Source organism: Chelonia mydas, chromosome 6 (genome assembly GCF_015237465.2).
Source record: "Chelonia mydas isolate rCheMyd1 chromosome 6, rCheMyd1.pri.v2, whole genome shotgun sequence".
NCBI classification, from domain to species: Eukaryota; Metazoa; Chordata; order Testudines; family Cheloniidae; genus Chelonia; species Chelonia mydas.
Window position 1 is genome coordinate 69,209,791 of NC_051246.2, and position 25,867 is coordinate 69,235,657.

The window sequence follows — 25,867 nt, forward strand, 5'->3', positions numbered from 1 at the left end:
TACTGAATTGTCAAACAAACAATGGAGAATACTACTTTTTGTATTATTAGGCTACTAGAAAATACGGAAGGCCCCAACTCATTTAATAGTTTATTTATTTGACAAAAAAACTGGGGTCTGAAGATGGAGCCATCTTTACACAAACCCTAAAATATTCTAGACCCTTTAACACCTTTACTTCAGGTCCCTCATTCTAACTGTGCAATTCTGTATAACCCCATTATCACTTATTCATCTGACTAATGAAGAAAACGTGACAAATGCAACTGACTCATAAAGGATACCTTTACATCTCCAATATTTTCTCTTTGGGTATAAAGCCATCAGTTTTCCAGCAAATTGAACAGTATCATCAAAACCAGAGAGATATTTTTGGTCTAAAGCCAGAGTTTAAAACTCTTCAAAAATGGCTGGATTTTATATTTTTTCCTTACTGATTTTTTTTTTTTTTTTTAAAGCTTTTTAAAAGTCCCTGGACCATTTTCATTGTAAATCCCTTTATCCTGGGACCTACCATCTTCCCTCTACAAGAGGCCTTTTAGCCTACCTGCTAAGAAAAACAAACAAAAAGTAGAAGCTTTTTCTAGTTGCATTCACACATGGATCAGTGTTTTGTGATTTTCTAGGAGGCATGTAGGGAAATGAAGGCAGCTGGGATCATTTCATATCTTTACGCGGACGTTAAATGTTCAGCGAATGACAAGCATGCTGCACCATGTGATTAGCCTTGTTTTTCCCAGAACTATAGGAGTTTGTGGGGAAGTTAATCCTTTATTCTCTGCATAGACTATGAGTCACTTGTACAGATTGTCCATGGTAAGCAAAAAAAAAAAAAAAAAAAAAATCACACAACTTGCAGTCCTTTACCTTTAGCATCCTGTATGTGTCTCATTATTTCCTCTCTTTCTGCTTGTTCAGTAGCTGTAGTGACCCTGAAAGATCCCTCTCTTGTGAATGTGGTTCTGCTGGCATCAAAGGTGGCAGTCACTCCACACTCCTTCTCTCGTTTCTGCTTTCGCTCCAGGCATGCTGCAAACGCACAGCCCACAGCATGACTCAACCGTTCCCCCTGTACAAGAAGACATTGCATCATATAGGAACTGGCACAACCATACATACATGTGTTTTGTGTATTACTCAGTGATAGTTGCCTTTCCCAAGAAGAATCTAATTAAGGAGCCTCAGATAACTGCTAGGCCTGGTCATACTGCATGGGTTTAAATTAACCCTTTGCGTACAAAGACTCTCTTCTGTTACTACACAAACATTGCTGGAAAAGCCCAGCGTAAGAGTTTTCCAGATATGCTGTTTAGTTCAACTGCGACTAAGATACTAGTGGAATAATTTGCCTTTGGGTTCAACTGTGCTCAGAGGAACTCCGTACAGCCATTTTTTGGAGTAGCAAGCACTCAAGTCCAAAAGGTTGCCACTGTTACAGAGGTAGAAAATTTTCAGAGGGCTCCCTCTGGCTCACAAATCTTGAGTACTTGTTCCTGTAATGACCCTGACTGCAGACCTAAACTAGTACTTAGAGGCAGACTTTTTGAAAAATGGCTGTCCATAATATGCTCAAGATTAAGATTTACAATGGTTCCATAACAACCCCAGTTTTACTAAACAAAGAACAAGGCTACTGTGATACAAAAGGGAGCTTCCCCACATCTTATCCCCCTATTTAGAAAATGAGAGGCCAGGAAGGGAGGTTCATCACAACAGCAGTGAAACGCTAAGAATCTTCATGACTCAGTCTAGTTTGACCTTGGCTGGCCTGGATGTAGGCACACAAAGTTATTTTATTATTGTATAAAAAGCTTTCAAGCCTTCTAAAAGACAACTCCAATATTACTGCTGATGTCTGGAATTCAAAAAAACTTACTGTCCTATAAGTTGCGACAGAAGTAACCGGCTTCCCAGTCTCCTTTTAATTTTTATAAGCCAAAGGTGATCACAATTTATGCAGTTTAATTTTAATTCTGAGGATCAGAATTACTTGGCCTTCTATGTGTGTTTGCACACAAGAGGCCTCAAAACACTACCACCACGTCTATATTTAATTACCCTCTATAGAGTTTTTACCTCAGACTGTCATTTCTATTTCAGTTTTCAGCTGTATACATTTTCAGATACAAGTATCTTCTGTCTTTATTTTTAAATGTGTAGTTCTGTTCTGACTGCCTTCCATTTATACACCGTGCTGGGTACCATCTCTCTCCATAAGATGACTAGGCTACCACAAATCGGGAAGCAAACAATTCAAACAAAGAATTAGAACTGCAACCATAGAATTGCAATCAAATAGTAATACAATATTTTGGTTTAGGGTAAAAACCCTTTGGAGCATATTCTCTAGGTAAATTTAAGTTTTATTACATATAGACTTCAAAAATCTGTGGGGTGCAGCTCTTCCTCCTCCTAGCCGCACCAGAAGCTAAATGCAGACTATCACACTCAACTTACTGTGTCCTTTACAGCCATGAAGCAGTGGCATATCCAACGCCGGGTAGTGCCATCTCGACAGATATAAGAGAATGCCCTGTCAAAATTTCGGTCCGGAGCACAGAAAGAAACCTTCTCTATTGTCTGATCAACTATAAGATCCTAAAGGAAACCCCCACCCCAAAAAAACAAGAGTGTAAACAGGTGCTTACTTAAAAAAACAAGTCATTTTCCATGTTACCTACCTAAATCTCAGAGACATATGATTCTCCTTACTGTACGTTTTATTTAACTCCCTTGCTGCATTTTTGGAAGCTTGCTCATAAGATACAATGATCTGGAACTTCAGATGCACTGTAAACTGGATTGATCAATATAAATTTCTTTATACATTAATCTCTCATGTATCTCTACTAGTACATAAAGGACGTCAGGGTCAGGGGAACTCTGCATTACTACATGGATAGAAATGATTAGGAAAATGTGCTTTCCTGGCAGATGAAACAAAAACAGGATTCCAGGCTCACATTAACTGCTATGTTTAGTCAGATGAGCACAGGGTGCACTGCAGAATAAGACAGTAAAAATATGCATGTCAAATGGTTCACTACAACTTTCAGTTTATTTTCACTACGTAATGAATAATTAAACTGGTCACGTGCATATAGGCCTCTCTTTCAGTGGACAAGTACTTGTCCAAAAAAGAATAGGGGTACCAAAGATTAGAGGCATTTTGATACAATGTAAAATCAAAGTCTCACCTTAGTTTTCTCATCTACAACTCTGAGTCCATCTGCCGAAACCCACAGGACTGCCTTAACTGCCTTCTTTCCAGTCTTTCAAGGGAAGAAAAGGGAAAAACACAGTATTACAGCAATGTTTTCAGATTGTACAGCTACTTCCGCTTTCCAAGAACCACAATAGTAAGTGCAGATGAAGTCCAAGTTCAGTAGAGATGCCCAAAGCCAGATACTCAAATCAAACTGCAAAACATTCAGAGAACCAAGCCAAAGCCAGTCTTTCAGAAACACAATGCAAATGAGGGGGGGACAGGGGAAGGGAAAGGAATAGAACAGGTGAAATTAAAGACAGGTTAATACATTCATTTATAGGCAAAGAATTCAAGATTGAATTGTTCACCCATTTAAAAAGGTCAACCAAGAAAATTAAAAAGTCAGATAACACTAATGCATAAGGAGTTACACCACAGGTAGCTTCTATAGCACAAGTTTAAACAATGTAAGAATTCTTACCTGATCTTTCCACCACCCTAGCCCTCTCCCCCAATAATCGTGTGGCAGAATCACGGCATCACCTTAAATCACAGTATTAGAATCACCTGCAAAATGTTATTAGTGCTATGCACCTTTAATGCATAATACTTGCACTTAGCATTAACGGTAAATGTGTTTTTCAGCTATTAGCTATGCACTAAACGTGCAGTGACACTTAAGGAAATCTTTATTAAAATGTTTAATATGTCTAGAGAGCATTGTGTTACAAGATGAAAAGGTTAATATTTTACATGGAGCACTTTGGCAAGCATCCAAAATTTGACTGTGGGAGCTTTTACCTGCTCTGAGTGGAGACCAACAGAAACATGGGAAGCTGAGAGGAAGAACTTGAAAAGCTAAAAGTGCCATTTATTTTTTGGATATTAAACTGTTTCATTTAAGAGAAAATTGCAAAATAGTGCATAACACCCATCATCAGATAAAACAATTTTTAAAGAATGACATCTCACATTAGAGATGGAGCAGTTTCTCAGTTTAGTTAAAAACACCATTTTGCTGGTTGTTACTCAGAAATGCGGCTAGAAGAAAAATTTCTTTTCCAAAGTATTGCATTTTCCTACTCCTGACTAAAAAATTAAATAAAAAAAATAAAAAGGATCTATACTTCAGGTTTTCATGCTTACATATCCTTTTCACGTCTCAGCCAGATAAACAATTTCCTTTCTTCCTGGTTTGTTTTATACACTAGGCTTCCATCACGCCACAACGGTCAGTACTATAAACAGCCATCTCAGTGAGACCTTTGGGTATCACCCCTCAGGCCACTGCAATGGAGCATAGCAGCAGAAGTGTGGATGAATGAGTGATCTCTGGTGATCTTCCTGTGTAAGAACTGCAGTTTTTAAAATGGTTCCTCTATGGCTACATCACGGATTTCCATGAGTTACTTATCCTCATACATAAAGCACTGGAACACTGCTGAAATCCACGATTCATCCCAATTTAAAGCCAATGAATGTTCCATTTATGCAATACTGATTTTAGAATTACAGTGTATGGATAGGATATTCTATTAGGTGTGCTGGAGTGGTAAGCCTTCACTTGTATTACAGTGGTTACATTATCAGAGGAAAGATGAAGTGGGGGGGAGGGGAGAGGGAGAAGAGGACTTTGTAGTTTGTTGTAACTGCAACCGACGGTCCCTGATTTCTGAATCAGCGAGATACAGGGGGAAGACCAGCACATTAAGATAAACACTGATAATGGTACCTGGAACTGAATTGTAAGGAAGATTAATTTAGAGGACTTTAGGAAAGAAAGCTATGGAAAGGGGCCCAGTTTTAGAATGTAGGTTATCAGCCAGGCTGAACAAACAGAAAATATTGCAATATATAAATAAATGATTTCTAAAATTCTTTGTTTTAGAAGGCAGTAAATATGGGATAGCCACACTCTTTGGGCCTGTGCTCCCAGCTCTCAATCAACAACTTCCATAACTTCAAAATTCTTCACAAATCTAGATGTCTCTCCTTTGACTTCTTTTAAAACGGGTACCAGTTTCTTTTAAATCATCCATAATGTTAATCAATATCTTTGTTTCAGCAAATATAAAAGTCAGGAAAAAACAAAGGTATGTGATGAAGCTGGGTGGGAAGAATAAGGAAAACAACTTTCTCCAAAGAGTAAATACGACCTCATTCTAGGAGAGTAAAGCTTCGGGGAAGGGTCTTTTCAAAATCTACTAAAGAAGCAAAACTTGTTACAACTCTTTTTAGAAAACAAACTCAGCCATGTGCTTCGAGAAGCAAGCATTGATCCCAAGAAAACTATATCCTCATCCTTTACTCACATATCGCCAAATCCCAATTTAATGAAGCCATGAAACTCCTCCATGTATTTCTCAGAGTGAAGAGACTGGAAGATGAGAATACGTATGCCACTTCTTGCACAGCGCAAATTCAAGTTTGCCAGCATAGGACTGTCACCTCCTAAATCAAGGATTGAAACTTTCCTACTAGAGCCCACCTTTAAGACTTACCTCAAAAACAAATTAACAGAATTCTTACTATAGTCCTTGCAGTCTGTATTCTAAATGTAGTGAGACATAGCCTGCAGTCTCTTAGCACAAGATATTTGTTTTTCTATTTTTTATACTGAGTTGAAAATTATTCCAAAGGTTGTTGCACTCTTATTCTATCACCTGGTCAAGAATTAGGTAGATAATGAAGCCCGATTATTGGAAGACTTAGGCAAGGAACTCCTATTTTCGCTGGAGATCCTTGATAGTCTTTATATTAAAAATGGGAAAGCTTTATTTATCCTTTTTGCACAGTCCCAGATCCTCTAAAATTCAGCTAGTGACGTTCTCCTTTTCTGTCCCCTTAGAAGTGTGGACTTTCTACAGCTCTTCCATCTGCTGAATCCTTAGCCTATCCTTCCCAGCTTGGTTCAAAATACTAAACAGTGTGAAGGGAATGCTGATAGCATTCCTGAATCCTAACAAAGCACAAAGTGCAAAAAACTCCTCCCATAATTAGTGGAGCAAAATGAGAGGATTGTGTCAATGGTCAGAATGGAGATATGGGTATCTGTACATATGGCACTTACTGTGTTAGCAATATTTGGGGCTGCCAAGACAGAGTGCATGAAGTATTGACTCCACCATGACAGAAGATATCCTATTCACCAGGCTATATAGATTAAGTTGTGCCAGAGACCCCAGTGTATTACATCAAGTATAATCAACAAAGCGTGAGTGAGCAAAAGCCAAAAGTTATAGGCACTGAAAGTACTAGACACACAAATTAACAAGATATGCTGGACCAAAAGTCTCAACCTATGTTATTAGGTAACTCCATCTTGATCTCCACCAAGGACATATGCAGAGACTATAGCAGCCTCTCAATGCCACACAGGTAGCTTTTGGATTATATCAATGCTGTTAAAGTGCAGGCCCCTGACCAGTGGGTTACATCAATGCCTAAAAATGGACATCAGTAGTAGAAGAAAGCAGCAGACTGAAGTGCAAGTTCTTTTCTAAAGAATAGTTTCTCTCATGGCAGTTAAGGTGTTAAAATTAAGAGGCAATATGGAATTAGAGTCACATGTCTAGATGACAGGTTTCAGAGTAACAGCCATGTTAGTCTGTATTCGCAAAAAGGAAAGGAGTACTTGTGGCACCTTAGAGACTAACCAATTTATTTGAGCATAAGCTTTCGTGAGCTACAGCTCACTTCATCGGATGCATACTGTGGAAAGTGCAGAAGATCTTTTTATACACACAGAGCATGGGGTGGGGGGAGGTATTTTTTCATGCTTTGTGTGTATAAAAAGATCTTTTACACTTTCCACAGTATGCATCCGATGAAGTGAGCTGTAGCTCACGAAAGCTTATGCTCAAATAAATTGGTTAGTCTCTAAGGTGCCACAAGTACTCCTTTTCTTTTTACATGTCTATATGCAAGTTTTGTGACATTAAAAGCTTTAAAACAGCAAAGTAAAACAATCCTGACCACTATGCATCTAGCTGACTCAGATACTGCAAAATAAAAGATTTCATTTTTAAATACAAGTTTCCAGCCAGTTAGATTAAGACAGATTTCTGAATGTCAGCCAGTTAGCACTGCCTTAGACTAGAACAATAGCTCAGGCTACATCCAACACTTGGACCTGGGGGTGTAACACTCAAAGGAGCTCTCATTGAGCTAGCACACTACAAATAGTAGTGTAGCCACGGCACCAGAGGCAGAGGTGAGCAGCAGCATGGGCTAGCCACTCTGAATACAAACCCATCTGGACCCCACAGATTTGTTCGTAGCGTGGCTAGCCCATGCTTCTGCTCACAACTGCCTGTGGTGCTGTGGCTACACTATTTTTAGCATGCTAGCTTGATGAGAGTTAGTGTATGTCTGTGTGAGCCAGGAATCACACTCCTAGCTCCAAGTGTAGATGTAGTTTAAGGGTATATCTACACTGTAATTAGACATGTGGATGGCCTGTGCCAGCTGTCTCGGGCTCACAGGGCGAGGGCTAAAGGGCTGTTTAATTGCCGTACAGATGTTTGACCTTTGGCTGCTAGGATCCTTCCACCTCAAAGGGTCCTAGAGCCCAGGCTCCAGCCCAAGCCCAAACATCTATATTGCAATTAAACACTTGCAGCTGACCTATCCAACTGGCTTGGGAAGGGGCTGTTTAATTGCAGTGTAGACAAACCTTAAGAGGTACGAGCTGCTTCCATTTATTTTGTTGCTGTGTCAACTCAAGTCTGAACCCTATACAAAAATACACAGATATATTTATAATTTCTATGTATATATACAGAGACATAAGAATGGCCATACTGGGTCAGACCAAAGGTCCATCTAGCCCAGCATCCTGTCTTCTGACAGTGGCCGTGCCAGGTGTCCCAGAGGTAATGAAGAGAATAGTTAATCATCAACTGATTCGTCCCGTCGCCCATTCCCAGCTTTTGACAAACAGGCATATGCCTCTGACATATGCATGCCTACACTTTACACATAAATACACATGTGGCAGTGGAATACATGTGCTGACCACTTCCACCTGAGCTTACTCATCACAACTCCACCACAGACAAGTTTTATTTTAAAAAAATTACACCCTTCCACCTATAAAGGCAGGACATTAATTTATGTGTTGCACAGCGCTCAGAAAATGAAGCTTTAGGAACTTTTAATGACCTTAAAATAGAATTTTCATACTTCATTTTATGATTTTAAGGTGTACTACCTTGGAACCTTTCAAAGTTAGCCACAAGTAATATCCCCTATTAGAAGCACAAGCCCTGGCGGTTGAAAGATCTATTCATATGTCACTGATCCAGGTTTGATTTCTTATCACAGCAGGCAAGTGTTTTGCTTAGTTTTTTAAAAAAACTTGTGGTAGTTTTAAGCTCCTATAAGATTTGGAGCACCTAATTAGTCTCAGTGGAAGCTGATCAGTAGGGAACATACAGATGAAGTACCAAAGGTGCATGTTAAACACAATTTATTACAGATATTCCTGGTAAAAGCTACACTTTGTTATATGAAAAATAGATTTTTCCCCTAGATTTGCATGATGACTTCCAATGTCATAATTTAGGCAGTTAACGTATCAATTTCTTAAATTCCACTAGTGGTTAGTATCACTGTTTTTAAATGCTGATTGAAAGCTTAACTGACTAAAAGGAACCAAATCTTTTTCCTTTTGGAAATTGTAATACAACCAAGAGCAAGATGAGAAAACCGTAGCAAAATACTGCCTATCAGAAAAAGGAGTTGCTGAGTCTTATGAGTTCAAGTATTAAGTAAGTTCTCTTTCCTGAAAGTGTGTGCAAGATATTGCTCTTTACGAGTTGCTGTGTGCAATTTATGTTCCTGTACGCAATCACATCTCTACTTTTGTATTTATAGCATGACATTGGATAGGAATGCCAATATATAGTAAAGAGAAAGACATCTCATTTAATGTGATAACTTTGTGGTTTCTCCCTTCACCATTAAGAAAGAAATATTTGTAATTCTAAGCTGTAAACAGCACAAAGCTCCACTCAAAACAGTGTAGGCTGTTTTAGGCAGAGTCTTTTCTAAACATTGCTTTTACAACAGAGCAATCTAATTACATCTGTCCTATATGACAGATCTCTCACATATGATACGTGGGCCTTGAGTGAAAGACTCTCACTTCATTATTTATACCCATCACAGCAGAATATGCGTTTCCCAGCTTATAGGAAGAAATATGGATGGAGATGTAGCTCTTTCTGTAAGTGGCATGTACTGTAAAAGACTGTTACTTACCTCTATTGTAACTGTTCTTCGAGACATGATACAGAAGTGTATTCTTTGCAGGTGTGTGTGTGCCCAGCAGCCAGAGAATCTGGTCTAGCAGTACCCGTATGGTTGTACTCATGCCTGAAGCTCCTCCCCAGCTATCTGCAGGGGCACCGCCCTAGCCTCACTATGTTCCTTCACACCAAAGGTCAAGCGCATAGACTGATGCAGAAGGGACAGACGGAGGATTGTGGAATACCCTTCTGTATCACATCTCAAAGAACAGTTACAATACAGGCAAGTAACTTTTTTCTTCTCTGAGCAGATGCAGCCACCTATTCCATGTAGGTGACACAAGCAGTACTCACAGGAGATGGGGCTTGGAGTCTGCCTAAACAAGGTTGCAGAATTGCCTTTCCAAAGTTTGTGTCTGTTCTGGATGCTGTGGTAGTGGCATAATGGTTCATAAACATACACACAGCTGACCAAATGGCAGCCCTGCAGACGTCCAATATTAAAACAGAACTTAAGAATGCCATCAACATAGCCTGAGCTCTCGCAGAATGAGGTTGCACCTTTTGTGGGTGTGTAGCAGACCTATTTTGTAAGCTGTCTTGATAGAGGAAGTTATCCACCTAGAAATCATCTGCAAAGAGACTCCTTGTCCCTTCATTCAGTCTGCATACAACACAGACATGGAGAATCATGAAGAGGTTTAGTCCTGTCCAGGTAAAAGGCTAGGCATTGCCTGACATCCAGCATGTGAAGATGCTGCTCTCCAGGGTTGAATGTGGCTGAGGAAAGAACATAGGTAAGCACACCACTTGGTTAAAATGAATTGAGAAACCACTTTAGATAAAATCTTAGTGTGTGACCACAAGATCACTATATCTTTGGAGAGCTGCGTGTAAGGAGGCTCTGCCATCAAAGCCTACAACTCTCACAATCTCCTTGCAGATGTTATTGCTACCAGAAATGCAATATTTTGGCATAAGGAGAGGAAAAAAAGATGCCCGAGGCTTGAATGGCGGTCCCATCAGAGCCACTAAGACTGTATTAAGGGTCCACAAAGGAACTTCTCTCTCACTGGTGGGTGGAGATGAGGGACTCCTTTCAAGAACCTTGTTACCAACTGCCCCTGGAAACACCAGAATCGCTGCCAGATGTGCCCTCAACAAACTAAGTACAACTGATGACATAAGTATTTCAAGATGCCCTGGATACCTGTCAGCTTTGGTTGAACTCCACAGGCCAATGACCATATCGAAAAAACGCTTCCATTTGACCAAATAGGCCATTCTGGTAGAGGCTTCCTACTATGAATAGGACCTGTCAAATAGCCTCTAAACATTGATCTTCCTCCTAATTTAACCACTGAGCAGCCATGCAGTGAGATGCAGAGATCAGGCTGTGGGATGCAAAATCTGACTGATGCTGAGTCAGGAGCTCGGGATGAAGAGGAAGGGATGTGGGAGGCCAAACCAATAATGCGAGAAGGATGGAAAACCAAATGTTGCCTCAGACATGCCGGAGCAATGAGGATGAGCTGGGTATGGTCCAATTTCTGTTTGAGGATGATCAGAATCAGAGGGAAAGCCTATAGGAGTGCCAATTCCCAACTGAGGTGAAAAGCATCAGTCAGGAAGTCCAAACTGAACATCACTTCTAGAGAGCAAAACAGATGGCATTTCTTGTCTCTCGTGGCAAATAGGTCAAATGGAATGCCCCAAACTGGAAAGATGGACTTCAGAACACTGGGCTTCTGAGACCCCTCATAACTCAGGGGAAAACACTTGCTAAGTCAATCCGCAAATTACTCTACCTGAGGTAAAGAATCAATCGGCTACCGAAGTAATGTTCTTCCCGATGCAAAACTGCCAGAGCAAGATCATCTCCTGACACAGAACACTTGTGTGCTCCTCCTTTGTCTGTTCATGTAATACATCGTGGTGGTATTGTCAGTGAGTATGTGAACCACTGAGCCCTTGATGTGATCTTGGAAAGTGTGACAGGAACTGTAGATGGTCTGAAGCTCCAGGACATTGATATGCAGTGAAGCTTCCTGTTCTGACCACAGGCTCTGAATTTTCAGTGACCCCAGATGTGCTCCTCAGCTTCTTAAAGAGAGGTCATTGACAATAATCCTAGTCGGTGGGGACCAAGCAAGAGGAATGCCCTGGCATACACTGCCCTGAATCTCCATCACCATAAGGTGCCCCGGATTGGTAGAGGAAGTTGGACCAGTCTGTCCAAGGGATGACGGGTCGGACGATTGACTGACTTCAGCTGCATCTGGAGGGGGCAAAGATGCAATCTGGCAAAATGGAGCATTTGTGTGTACAGTCATGTGACCCAGCAGCTCCAGGCACACTCAAACTGTGGTAGAGGGTTGAGCTCCAGACAAAGGCGACGAATCATCTGAAAATGTCTCAGACTACTAGAATCTATTAAGGCCCCAAGGAACTAGATTTTTTGAATAGTGATCAACGCTGACTTCCTGTTTAGGGTGAGGCCCAAGCAATCGAGTAAGTATACTGAGATGTGCACGTAAGAAAGGACATCTTTCCTGGACTTGCCTCTCAGTAACCAATCCTCCATATATGGAGGATATGAATTTCCTTTTTCCTGAGGTACACAGTCACCACAACCATACACTGGGTAAAGATCCAGGGAACTGAGTTTGGTGTATTGATAGTGCTGGTTCGACACAACAAACCATAGGAATCTCCTGTGGTTCGGGAAAATCACTACGTGGAAATAAGTATCTTGATGGTCCAGGGCAGCACGCCAGTCATTGTGATTTAATGTGAGGGCAGTTGTTAGGGTGACCATCCAGAACCTCATGTAACTGATATATTTGTTAATTTTGCAGGTCTCACCCCTCGCTTGGGAACTTGAAAGTACCAGGAATAAAACCCCCAACCCTGTTGCTGCGGAGGAACCTATGCCACAGCTCCCAAATCTAGCAGAGACTGAACCTATTCAAGGAACAGTGTCTCACGAAAGAGGTTGCTGAAAAGGGACGGGAAGGAAGGTGGGGAGAAAGGATGGAAAGGAACTAGATAGCATAAGCAATATCAGATCGAGTTAGGACCCAGCTGTCCGTGGTAATCAAGTCCCAAACATCGTAAAAACGAGCCATCTTGTCCCCAAACAGAGAAGACAGGAATGTAAAAATCATGACTGGATCGCTGCCCTGGATACACAAGACAAAACTGGCGCTTAGTAGATGCCAAAGGATGGGGACGGGGACGGGGACAAGTCAACTGGCTGAAACCAGAACCAAAAGGCATTTCCCTCCAGGACATAAGACCCTTTCCAGGGTAGTCCTGCTGCCTTGTGGAAAAAGACTGCCTAATGAAGTGCAGTGAGTGGTGCTGTGGCTGACTGCCATAATAGCGCCTCTGCACCATCAGAGTATACCGGGGTCATAGTAGACCACAAGCTAAATATGAGTGAACAGTGTAACACTGTTACAAAAAAAAAGCAAACATTCTACGATATATTAGCAGGAGTGTTGTAAGCAAGCCACGAGAAGTAATTCTTCCACTCTGCTCCGTGTTGATTAGGCCTCAACTGGAGTATTGTGTCCAGTTCCATTTCAGGAAAGATGTGGACACATTGGAGAAAGTCCAGAGAAGAACAACAAAAATTATTGAAAGTCTAGAAAACCTGACCTATGAGGAAAGATTAAAAAAATTAGGTTTGTTTAGTCTGGAGAAGAGAAGACAGAGGGTACATGATTAACAGTCTTTGAGTACTTAAAACGGGGGTGGGCAAACTTTTTGGCCCGAGGGCCACATCTGGGAATAGAAATTGTATGGTGGGCCATGAATGCTCACAAAATTTGAGTTGGGGTGTTGGAGGGGGTGAGGCCAGAAATGAGGAGTTTGGGGTGCGGGTGTAGGCTCCGGGCTCGGGAGGGGGAATGGGGTGTGGGGACAGCTCTGTCTGGGGATGAGGAGTTTGGGGTATAGGAGGGTGCTCTGGGCTGGGACTGAGAGGTTCTGAGGGTAGGAGGGGGATCAGGGCTAGAGCAGGGGGTTGGGGTGCGGGAAGGGGTGCTGGTTCTGGCTCGGAGTGCAGGCTCTCGGGTGGGGCTGGGGATGACGGGTTTGGGGTGCAGGAGGGTGCTCCGGGCTGGGATTGAGGGGTTCAGAGGGCAGGAGAAGGATCAGGGCTGGGGCAGGGGTTGGGGCTTAGGGAGAGGGGCAGGGGTGCAGGCTCTGGGTGGCGCTTACCTCAAGCAGCTCCCGGAAGCAGCAGCATGTCCCTTCTCCAGCTCCTATGTGGAGGCACGGCCAGGCAGTTCTGCACATGGCCCCATCCACAGGCACTCCCCCTGCAACTCCCACTGGAGCGGGGGGTCATTGGAGCCGCGTAGGAGTCGGAGGGGGCCATGATGCTGCTTCTGGGAGCCGTGTGGAGCGGCCTCCAACCCTGCGCCCTGGCTGGAGAGGGGCCATGCAGCTGCTTCCGGGAGCCGTGTGGAGCGGCCCCTGACCCTGTGCCCTGGCTGGAGTGACAGAGCAGGGCAAGCCCCAGACCCTGCTCCCCAGTGAGAGCTCAAGGACCAGCTTAAAATGGCTGGCGGGACGGATTCGGCCTGCGGACTGTAGTTTGTCCATCCCTGACTTAAAAGGTTGTTATAAAGAGGAGAGAGAAAAATTGTTCTCGTTAACCTCTGAGCATAGGACAAGAAGCAATGGGCTTAAATTGCAGCAAGGGCAGTTTAGGTTGGATATTAGGAAAAAATTCCAAACTATCAGGGTGATTAAGCACCGGAATAAATTTCCTACAATGATGTGGAATCTCCATCATTGTAGATTTTTAAAAGCATGTTAACCACACACACACCTGTCAGGGACGAGGTCTAGATAATACTTAATCCTGCCATGAGTGCTGGGGGACTCGACTAGATGACCTCTTGAGGTCCCTTCCAGTCCTACAATTCTATGATTCTATGATCCCTAAAGAATGCAGTGAGACTCGCGGGGCAAGCAGACAGACAACAGTACTCTTGCCAACGAGGTATTAGCACAGCTAGTACTACATATTTAGCACCCACCCCTGGTGCTGGGGAAGGCATTGGTACACAGGTCAGCAGCAGTACAGAAGCAGAAGGCGGGATTTCCTATGAACATAACGTTGGTGCTGAGGAGTGTACCAGTGCCAACGAGGTCCTCTGTGCTGGGCCTGGCTCTGGCCTCAATTCTATAGGCCGCAGATTTGATGGACCCTGTGTCTCTATGACATGCCCAGATGGTGTCGACGAGATGGTGGAGGCTGTGGCCTCAAAAAAGTGCTGGACGAGTGTAGAGTCTGGAACAGACAGGCAGAGTAAATCTGTAGCCACCTGATATGCCACCGGCATGGAGACAGTCAGTGTCGGTGTTGATGTCGTCAGTACCAGACTCAACGGACACCCTAAAGCCGGAACTGGAATCAACTGTACAGGTTCTCGGTGGTCTCAGCCTGGTACCAAGGAGTATCTGATGGACTTGCTCAAACCTGTATGCTGAAAGTGGTATGGTGCTAGTCTGTACCCTTTTCAGAAGAGGAGACTCCAAAAGCCCTGAGATGGTCCTGATTAGTTTTATGGGACTTCTTCCTCAGCAACCACAGAGGGTGAATGGCTCCTCCATCTCTTGGGGGAGACTCCAGCACTGGAAAGCAGAGTGCCTCAATCACAGAGTCCAAAGGTGACCACCAATCAGATGGGCCCTCAGGCCTTACAGCCTGCTTGAGAAAGTACTACTGCATGCTTAAGTCTCTGGCCACCTGAGTTCTTTTGGAAAACAACTTACAAATGGAGCACCGCTCCTTAGCGTGTCTCTCACCTAAACCCTGCAAGTAACTTGTATAGGGATTGCTACTCAGAATCCCCCTCCCCTCCGACAGGCAGTGTTGAACACTGGTGAGTGCATCACGCAGGGCAATAAGTATCCTAACTCATTAACTTCACTAACACCATCCATAGTATGACTGACTATATACATGGAGAAAAAAAAAAAAACTCAAAATTGGGAGGTAGAAAACATGAGGTGACTACCACACAGAGCTCTGACTCCAGCCATGGGTGGTGAGAAGGAACTGGGGGTGGGGAGCGGCTGGGGCAGCACAGCCTCATAGCTATGGGAGTGGCTACAGCTACAAGGCACAATTGCCACCCCTACAGGTACTGCTGGGCAAGATTGTCTGGCTCCAGTGCATTGGAATACGTGGCTGCATCTACTCAAAGAACTTTAGTTTTCTCCAAAGGTCTACTGAAATTAATTCTGCTTTTACTCCCCAAGCAAGGTGGAAGAAACTTCTGATCAGAGAATCTGCCATAAAAGCTTTTCCTCTTTAAGCAGTAAATAAAAACATTTTAAAATTCAAACCACTAACAGGTGTTTAAGCTAAGCTTACATTTTACAAGACATCTGAAAATCAAATCCTCTTATTCGTCCTGTATAAATTAAAGCAAAGTTAAAACCTTTTAAAATGGTTTAACATAGCTGCTGTTCCCCATGTACAAGGAAGGCACAGATTACTGACGTACTAAAGGAATGCAATTTGATTTGTTAGAGGATTACAATCTCTGCCCTATAAGAATGTGTGCCCACGCAAAATAACTTTTGGTACACTACACCAACATGGAGAGTTTATGTTTATATATATATATATATATATATATACACATATACACACACACACACACACACACACACACAATCTCCTCGACATAAGAGGTTGCTTTCCTGAGTAGTATTGCACTGAAACGAAATATTGCAGACAGCAGGTTTCTGAGTCCCAAAGTGTTATACATCAGGGGGTTTCAAACGGGGGGGTCAGGACCCCTCAGTGGGTTGCAAGGTTACTACATGGGGGGGGTCATGAGCTGTCAGCCTCCACCCCAACCCTGCTTTGCCTCCAGCATTTATAATGGTATTAAATATATATTTTAAAAAAGTGTTTTTAATTTATAAGGGGGGTTGTACTCAGAGGCTTGCTATGTGAAAGGGGTTACCAGTAAAAAAAAGTTTGAGAACCACTATCTTAACTTCAGTAAGAAAAAAACAAAACCTAAGTTTTTGCCCCATCCTCACATGGCCTTAAATTAATTTGGTTCTCAGGAAAGGGAAGCGTATTATAGCACTGTGCCTACAAGTATATTCTCCCTACACTATCAAAAACGGCAGTTCAGGGCAGAGTATGGTCAAGTTTGCAATGATTTCAGGATGTGGACAAACTTCTAATACATCAGTCTGGCTTCCATATGACCTAGTCCAAATCTGAGCTCAGGAGACCAGAGGGGAAGTGTTAACAGCATTACCAATCTAGTGCTGTGGTTTTGTCAGGGAGACCAAACCATTTAAAAACTGGAATTTTGCACACAAATCAGCCGGATTGTCATTAGATGGTTATTTTGAGCTGCCTTTTACCCAGATTCTTTTCTTGACAAGTGTCATTCCAGGTCATCTCAGTCAGAAGTAGACATTCTGAAATGGATTGCTGTGGCTTCTATAACACTCTGATCTACAACAGTGCTATACCAGGGATGTAACTCCTTATAGTGCAAGCACAAATGAGGCATTAAACTTACTTTTCCAAAGAAGCCTTTGAAGAACTTCCTTTCCTGGAGGAACAGGGGGGACAAGTCGAGTGCTATTACTGTAGGTAGCTAAAGTGTCCCAGAGTTTCAAACCAACAAGCACATACAAGAGTTGGAAAATGGAGGGAAAGTAAGGGGAGTTTAGAGTTATCCATAGAGGATGCAATAGGCAAATGTGAAAAATCCCATGAAAATGCAGATAAACAGGTTTTACACAGAGTGCTAATAAGATCACAAGCTACAGCCCCAAAACTGGTGAAAAGAGGGAAATGAGAACTGAATTGAACCGGAGACCCAATTCCATGCAAAGTGGTTATTTTGTCTGCAGCAGTCTCCCTGTTTAGTCCTCTTTAGTACTGTTATAAATCAAACTTGGCAGCAGATGTGGAGATTAAACAATCCAGATTCTGAGGTTTAAGACCACTGAGAAATGTAAATTTTTAATTTTTATCACAGCTAAGAGTTTGCTTCACGCTAAAATGAGGATTCCCAAGATGAATGTTTGCAAACTGGAGAAACATCTAAAATTGCCCGTATAGCACAAAGTTAAATACAGAGAGACACACTTTTGGGACCCCATTTCCACTATAAACCAGTTTTTGGAATTTAGAACTCAGCCATAAAAAACATGCTCTGGACTCAAAGTTTTGCGGGTCTGCTTCTGTGTGCTCCCTCAATTTCCTCTGAAAGCCAAGAAATGTTTGCTGTTTTTGAAAGGTTTCTTTTTTTTTTTTTTTAATTGTAGATGGCCAAGAAGTTCACTTGTTTCAGAAGCCTGTTTTTTAAATTGAAGCTGTTAAAGCTAAACAAAGAATTAAGCTTGGTAAGTACTCTACAATATGGATCATTTTTGGTGCCCACCCTTCTCTCGCACTTCCTTATGTCCTGGGGGTCCTATACCCCCTACCAGGAATCTTGAAGAGCCTCTTTATCTGCGCTTTAATTGTCCCACTTTCAAGAGGAGTTTCCTCACAACACTTATTTTGAAGCCTTTCAATGTTAACTCTTTACACAAAAGAGGTATAATGAATTCGTAGTGTGCTTCCCAGATCCTCAGGATGAACAAGGCACCTCTGAAGTATATCCAACAGAAGTCAGCTCACAGAGGGAAGGTGGTTCAGTGAAATAATTGAACTCCAGTGCTCTGCATATCTTCACACCATGGGCTTGATTTTGGTGGTGGGGGTGTTAAACAAAAATGGACAAGTTAATTGGGTAAGATGTGCAAATTTCAAGTGTAATTTGCCAAGCCATTTCATTCATTCATTCATATTTTACTGGCTTCACCTTTGGTGCCAAAGTCTAACAAGAGACTAACACTCAGATACATCTGAGGTAGGTACAATCTTCTTGAGCTAGAACCCAAACACTTGCTCACTCATACCGCATGTCTATATGCATGTCCATTCAATAATTAAATGGCTGGCTCCTAAAGAGCATGATGCTGCCTTTGCTATCCCTCCAAATTATTTGCACACAAGGTCATAGAATTATTCAAATTCGAGGTGAAAGATCTGTTAGATAATTCAGCTCATCTCTCTGCCAACAAAAAATTGTTTCCTACAGGACGGCTCACAATCTAATGGCATAGCAGTAGCCAGCAGAGGATACCTCTACCCACAGCAGGGAAAAATCTCATCTCATTCCCCACTGCAGTTTAAGACACCATCTATGCCAATGTTCCAATAGTTAAGCCTTTTTATACTAAAGATCTGCATGTTTATACATATCCTGAGATTCAAACTGATTGTTAAAACACAAAATTCTATATTTAGACAAAGCTAAGGTTGTGACACCACTAAAGCCAGGAAACTCAAAACTGAGAAGGGAGCATCAATCTTAACCTTGCATTTTCTGACGCCCCGCTGCCCCTGCCCCCATTCTCAGCCTGTAATTCTTTTCAGATGTAATTATTTAATGCTTACTACACATTTTACTATTTAAATGTACATAAATTCTTTAAACTTGGAGATGTTCTTACATAAGGTTTATATCAGCAAAGAGGCTCTAAAGAAAGATTTTTTTAAAAGCAAAACCTCCTCTGTTTGGATGGGACATACTGAATATTAGTAGGGGAACTAATGAATTAATCACACTGTGGTGTACCTAGTGAGAAGGGGCTGGATGCTGCTGCCAAGTTGAGTAAAATCTATTGTATTAAACTAAGTAACAGCTTTTAAAAGATGTAGCAAAAGCTAAACAGATTCACCAGAAGCGACCTCATTTTTACATGGATAGTTAATCATTAATTTTGCTCTCAGCAAAGCACTTGTTAAACATGAAATTTTTTTCTTTAAAACACCCCAGGAAAAAAGGTTAATGGAAAGACAACATGCAAAATGTTTTTTAAACAGCACTAAGAGTTAATAGTTTAGAGATAACTAATGTATGTTTTAAAAATAATTAAATTACGTTTCTTTTACCTGCTAAAACAAGAACACATATTAAAAGAAATGCATCATTTTTTTAAAAAAAATGACAAGTTAGAAACTGGTAGTACACACTAAAGCAACTTAAAGCCAAAAGAGATATGACACGAGACAAGAAAGTACAGTCTTGTCTTTGTACTGTCTGCTTGCACAGGAGTCGCAGACAGAGACCTGCAAGTTTAACTCCTGCATGAAGTTAGATTTTTTCAATTTGCACTATGCTTTTCTTTAATTGACAGTAATGTGGTTTAAAAAAATTGTATGTATTATATATAGTGTCTAAGTATCACAACATTAATATATGTGCAATTTAAATCCAACTGGTAATACAGCCAACCAATAGAAAAGTGCAAGCCCCATTGTTCACAAGAAGATTAATAAGACGACAAATGGACATAGACCCCTTAACTACAAACACGATTGCTGTGCCACTGCATCAAAATAGGACAAGGGGCTTCAAAAGCAATGACATTCTCATGTACACTAAGTGTCTATTCTACCAGGGAGGCATTTTAAGTAAAATTATCATCCTGCCTCTATTAACTTGCAGCAATAGAATATGCTACAGTTACAGAAATTTCTTTGACAAATCTACACAGTCCTCACTTTCAATATTTTTCTTCAAATTTATTTTTCTAAACTTCCAACATCAAAACATGAAAGAACATGTTTATTTAAGTACCACTCAATCTTAGCTGTATCTTTTTGCTTTTATGCAATCTTGCTTTTATCTTTTTCTGGCTATAGTACATCTTGTTGACTACTCATGGGACGGAGATAGAAATTATAATCATATGTTTAGATGCAGTCTATTTCCTCATCCATGTGCAGTTTTAAGCAACACTTCAGATTCATTCTCTGAGTGCAATCATTTCGTAGGCCATGACCTCACCCATGCAAGATTAATCCTGCACTGTATTTATAAGGGGATCTTTGATTCTCTGACACTTTCCTCATGTATTCAAGTTTCGAAATGAAGGAGTTATCACTTATCAGGTCACAAACTAAATGTTTGGCACAGTGCAGATATCAGGGTTAGCAGGGTCTCACTATCCAGAGGCTTTCTATAGCTGAAGTGGCTCTTTGAAGCTATTCTACTGCAATGAAAAAAATCAGACCTGTGAATTTTAGTTCTGCAAGATACACTGGTCAATATGCTACAATCAACTAAGAGGTGATAACAAAACCCTCTACAAATCAGGCGAAATGTGTTGGAGAAGTCAATTTGTATTTTTTTTTTTTTAGGAGGACATTGAGAAAAAGATTTAAAAATTATTTTCTCAATGAGATTCCTGTTTTACACTCTTCCTGAAGGATCCCATAAAATTTTGTTTGGGCTGATGAGTCAGGCCTAAGAAGTGGAAGACAATGCATAATGTATTTGCTAGATTCTGTTGACTGCAGTCCAGAAAACTGGAATTTGGAAAAATCCCACACTATTAAAACAAATATGGAAAGAAAAAATAAGCGTAACTATTGATGAGCTGCCAGACAAGCAAGCATTTTGACAACTCCAGACTACTATCACCTGTTCCCTCCTGCTTGTAACTAGGTATATCCTATGTCCATTCTTCCTATTGACTGGATTTTGAGAAAACAATACACTCGCTGCAAAAAAAAAGTCAGAGTTGCATAAAATCAGAACAGGCAACATAGATTTAAAGGCATGGTAACCATAAGAGAAGTAAATCTTCTCAAGGTCAGACATTCCCTAAACAAAGTCAGAGGATTGTAGGCCAAACTGTTATATTTGGTTATAGGGCAGAAAATGAGCAGCTCAATTTACCAATCTAGGATGAAAGCAAGAATCCCTCTTAAGGATGAATTCCATTGTTGGATGTCAAAATGCTACTGCTGGAAATAAGTCATATATTTTAGTAATCTTGCACATGGCAGACACACACAAGAGCCTTAAAAAAAGTAAAGAGCTTCAAATAATCTGATTCCTAAGACAGAGGGAAATATTCCAAAAATAAAACCCAAATGACAGTGTCTTAAATGCTAATAACAAACTCCAAATGAACGTTGATTTCATGGAGTTCTACCATTTAAAAAATCCCTGCCAAAAGTAGGCTCAATAGTCTTACAGTAGGTAGCATGGCTGAAAATTTTATGTCTGTTTCTCAGGTTCCAAGCTGGGAGACAGGACTATGAAGACAGAAATTGGAATAGGCATGTGCTGTTGTCATACTTTCTGTATCAGACTCACAATAAATAATTCAAATACCTCCTTTAGATTCTTACAAGCAGAAAAGCTACCCCCACCTTGAATGCTGAATTAAGTTTGGAAACTTGTCCACAATTTAAAATAATCAGGCTATTCAGGTAATTAAACTATTTACAAGGAATATATTTAGCTGTCCACAGGAAAAGTAGGTAAACCTTTAACTTTTATTCTCAATTTAAGTTTGGTATATAAATAGGTAGTTCAAGCAAGCTAATATCAGATACCTGCTCTTGTATGGATTCCAAAGAAACAGTATGCACTGTGCTTTAAGAACTTTTAATGGGTACATATTTTACTACTTGTTAAGTTCAGTCATACTTAACTGGCTTTTGGGCTTCAGGTTTTTTTTTAAAAACTACCAGAGCAGAACACTCCATTCTGCACACAATTCTCCCCCTGGGGAGAGGAAAAGTAAAAGAATAAGCTGCACAACAGATGTTAGCCATGTCACTTAATATACTAACAGAAGGAGCTTCGACACTACATCAATGATGTAAGTAAAAGAACTTATATAGAACAGAACAGGACAAAAATGAATGCAGCTCGATAGTGTGGTCAGTCTATATTTGTGTTTTTAGCTACATAAACTAAATCTGATAAAGGACAAAGTGCCTCATTTACATTATTATCTGTAACCCTGTTAGGAAAATAGCAACCAATCACTGCTACATTGCATAAGAACGGATGGGGTGTAGCTTTAACATGTTGCTATAAATTGGCTGGGGCAGAAATGAAATAAAAGATTTAAGATGAAGTTTAATCAAAGCACTGAAGTCAGTTCAGAAACTTTATAGCATAACATGACGAGGAAAAGGAAAATCTATAACAACTCTTATGTGTGCTAGCAGAGAAGAAACTGAAGTGAGAAACCATGTGACACTCGCTAAAAAGGAAGTCTGGCAGCAGATGCCTTAAATTTGCAAAGGTGCAGCAACACCACCTGCTTTAAGTAATTTTGCTGCACTACTGAACAGAAGCTCCACGAACTGCTTCACTGAAGAGCTTACACAGCCAAGATGTACAGGGGAAATGATAAAAGGGACTGGAGTTCTGTATCCTTCACAGTTACGATTATTCCTGTGGTGAATTTTATTTTCCCTCCTAACCTTCAAGGTTTTTGGAGCCTGATTCCTTGATAAAAAATTGACTGACTGGACTTCATTAGTTTCGCAGGATTTTGTGGCAACAGCACTACAGGATATAGATGACACAATCTCCTAAAGTGAGATGCAGGAGTAGAAAGCATTTGAACAAGTGCTGTTCACAGGAACAAATGTTTATCAAAGCCAAACTAAGAGCAGCCCACCATACTGACATCACAACCAGGTAATCTTTTAGGCCATTTTGAGCAGATCCATGCTTGGCATGCATGAAGTAATGCTACTAGTCTATTTTGCATAGGAAAGAGGAGCCCAAATCAAGCAGTAGTGCTGTGTGTAATAAAGAGTGGAATAAGGCCCCTGTTTAAGGGGTGCAATAGTACTGGTAAGTGGCAGACTCCAGAGGGAGAGGCCAGTCTTCATATCTAACCAATATCAGTAAAATAACATCTCTTATGGACAACAATTCAGTATAGGTCACTGTTGTCTCCGTTTTTCTTTATCTAACCCTTCTTTGAAAATATCTACTAGCTACTACAACTAGGAAGAATAGACTTAACTCTCTCCCCTCTGACTCCCAGATTAACATGTGCCTCTATAATCACATGCAGTGGGTCTTGTAAATGATCCAACTATTTTTCTTACATAAGGTGAAAAGTGCACAACTTGAAACTGGAATGCTATTGCAGAATCAGCAACATCTTGGCATAACATTCACAGCACATGAGCCAACATTTTGATGAAACAGATATACATACAGCTTTCAATCTCTTCACAGCATCTTCACAGACATGCATTCCTCTCGATTCATCCACTTCCACATGACCCAAGTACTGCAAAGAAAGAGAAAAAAAGTTAGACTTCAAGGCAGCTCCTCTGAATACTCACATGCTTACAAAAAGCCACTCACCTCCAACCCATACCAATCTAGGTGAGATGAAGGACACAAAATACTGGGTGAGTTAAGACTCAGATTTGCATTCTTACTGTACGGGGCACAGGAATTAGAGATCAGGTGCATAAGTGGCTTTCTGTGTCACTCGGGCCTATACTGAATTGCACTTTTAAAGATGACCCAGCACCAAGATGACAAACATTTACTAAGCTCAAATCATCTCAGAAAGGTTTCAGAGTAACAGCCGTGTTAGTCTGTATTTGCAAAAAGAAAAGAAGTACTTGTGGCACCTTAGAGACTAACCAATTTTTTTGAGCATAAGCTTTCGTGAGCTACAGCTCACTTCATCGGATGCATCCGGATGCTATAGCTCACGAAAGCTTATGCTCAAATAAATTGGTTAGTCTCTAAGGTGCCACAAGTACTCCTTTTCTCATCTCAGAGAGACACTTTCACTATGGTAAAGAGCCTTACCCCTTATGTTCTTCCTACCACTGAGTAGAGTACTTTAAGACTTCGTACTGCCATTGCAACATAATTAAAATGTTCAGAGAAAGCCCCCAAGATAAGGCTTAAGTTTACTTCAATAACCAAATCTAAAAGTCTTAACCAGCAAAGAATGTGGGAATGCTGTATGATACTGTTAACACAGGTTACCATATCTTTCACTTCAGCAATCCATTCCCACCATTTAATATTTTATTGTAAGGTATCTTTAAAACTTTCAGTTGTATAATTTTTGCATAACACAAGATAGAAGTCAGCCATTGAGCTACACAGTCAGAAATAAAGGAGTTTACCATTTCACAGGGCATTAAGAAATGAAAGACAGAATACATTCAACTCAGAGGTCAACTTATATTTAAAAACTAAATACTTTAAAATTTGTTAAACTGGACATCAGAATTATTTTAATCTAGTACTACAAGCTCCACAAGATTTCACCTTGCCAAAATACCACGCTGTAGGTGTAGTGAAACTATTAAAGATTTAACTTTAGAGTGACCCTGTCAAGGTTCCTTCCCCACTCTGAACTCTAGGGTACAGATGTGGGGACCCGCATGAAAGACCCCTTAAACTTATTCTTACCAGCTTAGGTTAAAAACTTCCCCAAGGTACAAACTTTGCCTTGTCCTTGAACAGTATGCTGCCACCACCAAGCATTTTAAACAAAAGAACAGGGAAAGAGACCACTTGGAGATGTCTTCCCCCCCAAAATATCCCCCCAAGCCCTACACACCCCCTTTCCTGGGGAGGCTTAAGAATAATATCCTAACCAATTGGTTACAAAAATCCTCAAAGACCCAAACCCCTGGATCTTGGAACAATGGAAAAATCAGTCAGGTTCTTAAAAGAAGGATTTTATTTTAAAAAAAGAAAGGTAAAAAAAATCTATAAAATCAGGATGGAAAATACTTTACAGGGTATTCAGATTCAAAACAGAGGATCCCCCGCTGGGCAAAACCTTACAGTTACAGAAAACAGGAATAAACCTCTCTCTTAACACAGGGAAAATTCACATAAAACAAAAGATAAATAATCCGCCTTGCCTGGCTTACCTATACTGGTTGCAATATTGGAGACTTGGATTAGGATGGGTTGGAGAAGATGGATTTCTGTCTGGCCTCTCTCAGTCCCAAAAGAGACCAACCACATAAACAAAGAGCACAAACAAAAGCTTTCCCCTCCTCTCCTCTCCTCCCCCCCCCCCCCCCCCCGCCAAAGATGTGAAAGTATCTTGTCCCCTTCTTGGTCCTTTGGGTCAGGTGCCAGCCAGGTTAGCTGAGCTTCTTAACCCTTTACAGGTAACAGGATGTTGCCTCTGGCCAGGAGGGATTTTATAGCACTGTATACAGAAAAGGGGTTACCCTTCCCTTTATATTTATGACAGACCCAAACAGTGTTGTCAACTCATGACATTTGGCTTTTTTAAAGCCCCAGCTCCTGAAGGCATCTGATTAGGCAGGAATTTCAGCTTTCATTAAAAAAGTTATTAAATCTTACGGTTGAGGAGAATGTGGGAAAATGAATGAAAAACACAACCCAAGACAAAAAATACATTTTTTAAAATCTAGTTTTTATGCCAATCCCATGCCCAACTCGAGATTTTTGATCACTGAGGCTTTGTCTACATTAGTAACTTGTTGATATAACTATGTTGCTCAGGGATGTGG

The 25,867-nt window shown here is 40.9% G+C and overlaps 1 protein-coding gene across 26 annotated transcripts in view; it reads right to left on the reverse strand.

Annotated features, from left to right (window-relative positions):
* NUMB (NUMB endocytic adaptor protein) overlaps nucleotides 1-25,867 on the reverse strand; it is a 159,438-nt gene that overhangs the window by 12,108 nt on the left and 121,463 nt on the right. For 11 of the 26 annotated variants that reach the window (XM_043547971.1, XM_043547970.1, XM_043547974.1 and 8 more), the window contains 4 exons: nucleotides 23,557-23,631; nucleotides 3,198-3,272; nucleotides 2,458-2,598; nucleotides 868-1,069 (listed from right to left, as the gene is read on the reverse strand). In XM_043547971.1, coding sequence (XP_043403906.1) covers nucleotides 868-1,069; nucleotides 2,458-2,598; nucleotides 3,198-3,272; nucleotides 23,557-23,631 — 493 coding nt within the window. Of the gene's footprint in view, nucleotides 1-867; nucleotides 1,070-2,457; nucleotides 2,599-3,197; nucleotides 3,273-17,033; nucleotides 17,112-23,556; nucleotides 23,632-25,867 lie in introns of all 26 variants that reach the window. The other 15 variants (XM_037900349.2, XM_037900353.2, XM_037900345.2 and 12 more) reach the window with 2 other exon arrangements.